This window comes from Schistosoma mansoni (assembly GCF_000237925.1).
Source record: "Schistosoma mansoni, WGS project CABG00000000 data, supercontig 0183, strain Puerto Rico, whole genome shotgun sequence".
NCBI classification, from domain to species: domain Eukaryota; kingdom Metazoa; phylum Platyhelminthes; class Trematoda; order Strigeidida; family Schistosomatidae; genus Schistosoma; species Schistosoma mansoni.
This window is the reverse complement of record NW_017386067.1, coordinates 181,361-188,540: the sequence shown is the minus strand read 5'-3', so window position 1 is coordinate 188,540 and position 7,180 is coordinate 181,361. Positions and strand designations below refer to the sequence as shown.

The window sequence follows — 7,180 nt, the reverse complement described above, 5'->3', positions numbered from 1 at the left end:
TCCAAAATCAACGATAAATTATTAACATCAAAAAATCATCCTTACTTACTTACGCCTGTTACCCCTCGTCGAGGAGCATAGGCCGCTAACCAGCATTCTCCATCCTGGATTTCATAAAATCGAACTACGATTCCATAAAACGAAGTGTTTCTGTCAAGAATGGATTATGTTTATGTAATTATCGAACATGTGATCGTGTTGTTAACTGAACACTCACCTAATTGGTTTTTGCGATACATTTATCAAATAAAAGCTAATGATACTACCTAGTTTACTAAACTCTAGTAAGTGGGATGAGGTTTGGACCTGTGATTTAATGGTTGAATATCGAATTCCTAATACTTCCAAGCTACACTTTTATGTCATTCCTAGGTATCTAAAACATATAGCCATCAAGTGCTGTACATAACACATTTATTCAATTGGCCAATAAACGTATTCATAAATAGACTACTAAGCCTATAAGATGGAGTTTTTTCAAAGTCACACGGTAGGCAAACAAATGTGAGAATAAGACATAATATTGACAAATAGATCCTTCGCTAATTCACATTTCAAAACAGATTTTGCCCTTATTTATATCCCTTTAACTACACATAAATACATGAGATATATAAGTAGTACTGACAGATTATTAGTAACACTTCCTACACTGTCCTTTACCTTTTTTAGTCTAAAAACGTCAGAAAACAGTTCGGAGAATTAACTAGTACGTATATATAGATATTGCTTACTTACTTACACCTGTTACTCCTCATGAAGGAGTATAGGCCGCACACCAGTATTATCCATACAACCCTGTCCTGAGCAAACCTTTCCAGTTCTTTCCAGTTGTTAATCATCCTTTTCATATCTGCTTCTATTTCCCGGTGTAATGTGTTTTTTGGCCTTCCTCTTTTCCTCTTCCCTTCAGGATTCCAAGTTAGGGGTTGCCTTTTAATGCACATTGGTGATTTCCTTAATGTATGTCCGATCCATGGGAAATAATAACAAAAACTTTACTGAACAATCGTTACTCTAAAGTATCATACATCACTGATGATTGTTTGTTAATGGATAACATAACTAATTATTAAACTATAATACAGTTTTATTACAGTCATAACATGTCAAAACAACAATGATGATCAAAAAAATATTTTAAAAAATCAAATTATTAAAAATCGATTATTGAATTTCACTCTATCATTTATCATTTACATATACGCGCATAAATCTATTCTATATATACATTGGATTAGTTTCTATAGAAAGATATTATGAAAGTATTTTCGATAAGTAAATTTATGACTGATCATCGGTCTTTTTCATTGAATAAGTCATGTTTACTCCAAAGTAAAGCTTCTGATTTATCAAGGAATAAATTAGCCTCAGAAATATCTGTATGTATTTGTTTAATTAAATCCTCTGAAGTTATCAACAACAAAAAGAAAGTTAAAGGGATAAAATGATCAGCAAGAAAGAAAATATTCATCATCATGTAAGTAGTTAACATGTTAACAAAATAATCGAAAAAAACATTATAAAATGTCTATAGTTTATCCTATTGATAATGACTCATTTGCCAAACATAAGTTTTGTCATAGTTGAAAGCGTGAGTTAATTGATGCTAGACTACCATGGAAAACTTGGAAGCACTAGACGGCTGTTTCATCCTATTATGGGACTCCTCAGCAGTGCGTATCCACGACTTCGCCTCGCGAGATTCGAACCCAGGACCTACTAGACTCGCGCCAGAGCACTTAACCGATAGACCACTGAGCCGGCTGGCATCCGATAGTGTTTATATCTAACTCCAACCAATCCACGAAGTTGAGCAACCGTTCACCAATTGTGAGTTGATATCTCACAACAGACGTGGTTTGAACTCCATTGGTCACTGCTTCTCTCTAGAACTCCTGGATTTACCTCTCAAAGTCAGTCACTAGTGAGCATATGATTATTACTATTATTATCTAGCTTCAATTGACTCACGCTTTCAACTATGAAAATACTAAATCTTTACAAAACCCCCTCTGATAATAATAAGTTTTGTGTTTAGAATGCATATGACGACTAGTGATGTTACTAATTAGCCTAAATCGAAGTAGATATGATTTGAGCAAATAACTCAATTATTAAAAGCTGGATACTTTAAACGTTTATATGATAAAGATGATGGTTTAGTTGAGAACGGTAAATGTTATTCTTCGGTTACATTTTTTTAAAAATCCTAATGATACTGTGTTCCCAAAATACGGTAGTCGAAACAAACTACATGGATGGGTACAGTAGTTTTATTTTACCGATCAGTCATAACAGAAATATAATGAATTCTAAGATCACTCAGGACTAAATCTTTTTATAAGGCAACCAACAAACTTTTAACAGCGCAGAAATGTGCTTACAAATTATGTTGTGTCAATAATACCCCATTCTTAGAGAATTTTTCCGGAAAATTTTGAACCGCACCAAAATCAATTTAAGTCACATAAGAAAATCTGTCAACTCTGTATAACTTGAAAATTTACCAGTACAATTAACAGTAGTAGTTGTTGTCATCTACATAAATAATCACATCGATTTTAAGAATATCTAAACAGTTAGAATTTGCTTCTTCAACTACGAAGACGAGCAGCTGAAGCATTCCATGGTGTGTTACATCACACTGCTCAAAATAAAACGTATCACTTTATACATTTACAAGCCAAAACTTATAACGATGGCAAGTTACTATGAGGTGAATAACCTAGAGAATTTAACATTATCTTCAACAATCCAAGTTCACAACCACTAGCAATAGAATCATAAGTTCAAATTAAAGTTTAAGCACTTGAATAACTCGAGTATTCTCCCAGTACGATAGATATTATTCATAGATTTATGGACAAAAATGTACTTGATTACTGAAATGCAAACTTAGCTGTATATAATATCATCTCAGGTAAAATAAATGGGAAATATAATCAACTTACCAATGCTTGGAAAGTCATATTCAGGTCTGAAATACTTAACAGCAATTACTTTAATTGTGTCACCATAGAAATTCTCCTCGAATCTATGGAGTATATGGACTTCCTATAATAAATTAGACGATAAGGAAAAGGATTCTCCGACCACAGAACGTTTGATATTTTTAAAATAAGGATTCCATCCAATACTCATCACCATTTTATACACTGGAGTGTTGCTCAACTTAGCCCACCCAAAGTAAATACCATTTTTAGTTGAGTCTGGAATTTCACTAACAATAGATTCTTCAAGATTCGCTACATAGGCCACCAATAAAGCAATAAATGATAACCTGCAACAAACCAGTTGGAATTCCAAGCTGTTTTGATCCTCTCCCAAAACCATGCACGACTTTACCAGATGCGTAAAACAATGCTCCAGCTGTTAAATTAACAAACATCTCTACAAAAAAGGACGTTGAAGGTATACAATAAGCTGTACAAAATGTACACAGATATCATACAACAATGAAAATAGTTTATCCTAACTTTTAGGTAAGACCAAAGAAACACTGAAATGACCATAAATGAGAGAACAGACATAGGACATTCAGGTATAAATAGTGTAAGACTAGGAACAAATTCTCATCTACTCTGAATCAGAATAATTCACAAAAACATATACCGACCATAAAGCTTTGCATAATAATACCTTTGAACGGTGATTTCAAATGCAATATAACTTTGGGTTTTTTTTCAATGGAAACTACAGCTGGTGGAATTTAGCCTACTCTTAATTCATTCCGTTTCCTGCTCATCTTTACCAGTTTTCTGTAAATACGACAAATAATAGTCTAATAAAGCTTATCGCTCTTAAAGTTGAATGAGTTTCATGAAATCGGTGTATTGTTGAACCCATTTTCATAGCTTGAAGGTTCTTGCTAAATTACAGATGCAGAATGATTTTGGAGTGTAAAATGATATATTCTGCTTTATGGTACTGTCATTAAAACATAACATGGCCAATAAATTGTGGGTTCGAACCATGTTTCTCCTAATTTGGTATGAACATGAAGCTAATATTAGCATCTCTTAAGTACTAACCAGGTTTTAGAGCCAAGCACATAAATATTGTGCTTGGTAAATGAGATCTCACATGCAAACAAATCTTTAAATGCAATGACAGTCAAATACTAGTCATCTGCGCATGTGTCTCATCAAAAATCATAGCTTTAAATTGATAAAGCGAATGGATGAGAGCTGTGCTCGCTGTGTGACAAACGGGAAGAATTTTACACTAGAACATTATCCCACTGTAAAGAAAAGTATAAGGTTTTCACATGCTCCATCATTATGATTTCTAGATTTGCAGCTCATAAGCAAATTTGGACATAATCTAGAAACAGTGGAAAACTAAGCGACGAAATCAACAATTCATGGATCAAAAACTGGCGAGATTGCGTGAATCCCATCTGAATACAAACAAATATACTTTTATGCAGTTACCTTACCTTTTGCTTAATAGCTAGTTAAGTGATGGTAACCCACTTAACGAAATTGCTAAAGAAAAAAGGAACATGTGAACAACTTACTACCTATGAGTGCAAAACGCAACGATGTTTAACAACAAACATAAATTGTCATAGGTAACACTGCATATTAATGAATTCATGGCAAATTATTACTCAAAACTAGAATGAGAATGTAACGGTTTCAAAACCTCATGACAGCACTTCTAAATGTAATTAAGGATGTGTCTCAGGCTCATGCTATCGTTGATTGCTGCTAGTTGGTATTATCACTAGTAGTAAGTACATGCTATTTGGTTACTGAATTGTCAGCTCACTTATTCTCTAATTCTTCTTTTCAGCTTTTCTTATAAAAACGCCTTTCCATATGCTTCTAGAACCTAAAGTACTTTTGTGCTAGTTACAAAAAGATACAAGTAGGATTTTAAATGTGGTGGACAGTTTTTCTTGATCAAAAGTGATTTTTGATATTTAGAAGCAGCTGAAGTGTATCAAAGACGTAATGTGTGCAGTTAATAAGTCTTAGAAATTTATATATCTATTGTACAGTCTGTAAGGATCTAGTTACTGGAGATTTACGACACAATTTGAGCAGAAAACATATGGATTGTTAATTAATAGGTTCTAGTATTGTTTGGAGGTACCAATAAAAAGTGAAACAGTTAGTCTACTGAAGGTAACTCCTTTGAATAAGCAAATATCTACTGCGTTTCGAATTTTAAATACATAAGTATCTATGGGATAACTAGGGCTAATGCAAATCAGTATTGATTAAAAAGTAGTCATCACACTGTGGCAATTAATAGCATAATCAAAGTTTAAAAGTAGAGATACACATAAATGTTGAAAAAAGTGGTAGAATGATATAATATTGACTATTAAGTAGTGTTCTATGTGATCATAGAGTTCCAAAGGATGAATGCGAAAAATATACATACACCACGCAAATAACTGAGGATGAGATACATTTTAATAAAACAGGAACCTATACAGTCACCATATAATGTGTGATAGAACATCAAATGAATGTACAGAACAGCGATTTCGATGTCTACAAATAAACGTGTACATTCTCACCTGGTGTTTGATTAGACGACAGTAATTATCGTGGTCTCAAGGACATCAAGACGCGCTCAAAGGTGACATGATTCAGTAGTTTAACCAAACACTATTGCTTATATCAATGGAAGCAATCAACTACTATCTTCAGTGAACATGCACCAATCAGCTGTGGCCTAATAATTGAAACTGATATTGAAAAGGCATGAATTGTTGTGCTTTACAGACTCACGGGTTACAAAATCATCCATCTTTAATTTGGAAATAAGAATCAGAAATAAAAGACGAGTGAAGATACTTATTTCTACCCGTAACATCCAATGGAATGTGTAATGGTAGCCGACAAATAGAGTGTTCAGGTGACAATCACGTTAACTCTGCCGAAAGTCGTTGAATCAGTTTTACGAAACACTACAGACTTAGATAGTAATCTCTCCAGAAACCGATGTGAATTGCATGATTCATCGTCTCTGTGACTTTGAGCTCAAGCTAACACTGCGCAAGGTATTCGTTCGAATATTATTAGTCCATATTTAGTGGCTTCCATATAAGAGACAAGTTGAAAGTCTGAGGAATTCTGCGATATTTCAGGTTGTGTCCAAATTTGAGCTACACGCTGTGACAAAATGAGGTTGAAATCACCTTGGGAAAAGAGATCTAGCCTGGATCTCATGTTTACTCTAATCTTGTAAACCGATTACCGCTTTTTTCAAACCTGATAGTTGGTTTCACCGATTTGCCATTTGCTAATGTAAAAATCACACTAAACTGATTGAAATACAACACCATAGATCTACATGCCGTAAAGCTTCTTCCTGCATACGTCTCATTACATATATCATTTGAAAAAGGCTGTCATTCAAAATTCGAGGAACAGATATTACAAATCACTCTAATCATGAGATAAGTTGACTTGAAAAAGGCTGGAATTCTAGCACTTCTGAAAATAATTTTGATCCGATTAACGAATAAAGTATAGACCAGACTCTATGTAGCCCGCGAAATGAGTTAATTTGACCTTAACATATTGATTACTTAAATTCAACCAAAGCCAATTTATCAGTAGTAGCTGAGTGTCTATCAGAATGACCTGATTGATAGGGCGTATATAAATGACTATCACATCTATTAAAGGAAGCACGAACAATAGGCGTTATATCTCCCTAATATGATCCCAAGCAGTTGAATAGTTTGACACCAACAGTGACGGACCATGAGTCAGGAGTATAAGGTAGCTGAAGCATTGAAGAGCTATTTTAAAATGAAGCTGTGTAGAGCCACGACATCTACAAGGTAGGACTTAAGATGATTTGTCCCTCAGTATTCTGATGCTTCTCAATAATTCCGAACATTTTCTCGCTTCCAATCTGTCTTCAAAGCCGGACATTATTTGCATTGATTTGTAAATGTAACTTATACATTGTGGATAAAATAGCATAAAGACTAACCTATGTTGTAGGTTAAAACGCATCGGTAATAGATAAGTATTTGTTTGTCATTTAAAAGCAAGGTTAGCAATGTGATACTCCTTCTTCGAAATCATTCTCCAATTCTATTGATTATATTCCTCAGTAACTATTGCAGTGTACGTTTTACTCCAGTGGAACATTCAAAATACCATTTTTCTAGAAGTAAGATAGTAGACCCCTGCCCACAGCTTTA

The 7,180-nt window shown here is 34.0% G+C and overlaps 1 protein-coding gene across 1 annotated transcript; it reads right to left on the bottom strand.

Moving 5' to 3' along the window:
* Window positions 1–1,294: 1,294 nt before the first annotated feature.
* Smp_013150 (riboflavin kinase/fmn adenylyltransferase,putative) lies at window positions 1,295–5,568 on the bottom strand (the record flags this gene model as incomplete). The annotated part of the gene is made up of 5 exons (XM_018794765.1): window positions 5,537–5,568; window positions 3,295–3,393; window positions 3,097–3,248; window positions 2,955–3,057; window positions 1,295–1,407 (listed from the first exon to the last, which is right to left on the bottom strand). The coding sequence occupies exons 2-5, from the start codon at window positions 3,389–3,391 to the stop codon at window positions 1,295–1,297; spliced, it is 465 nt and encodes a 154-aa protein (XP_018647028.1). The 5' UTR covers window positions 3,392–3,393; window positions 5,537–5,568.
* Between the last annotated feature and the right edge of the window lie 1,612 nt (window positions 5,569–7,180).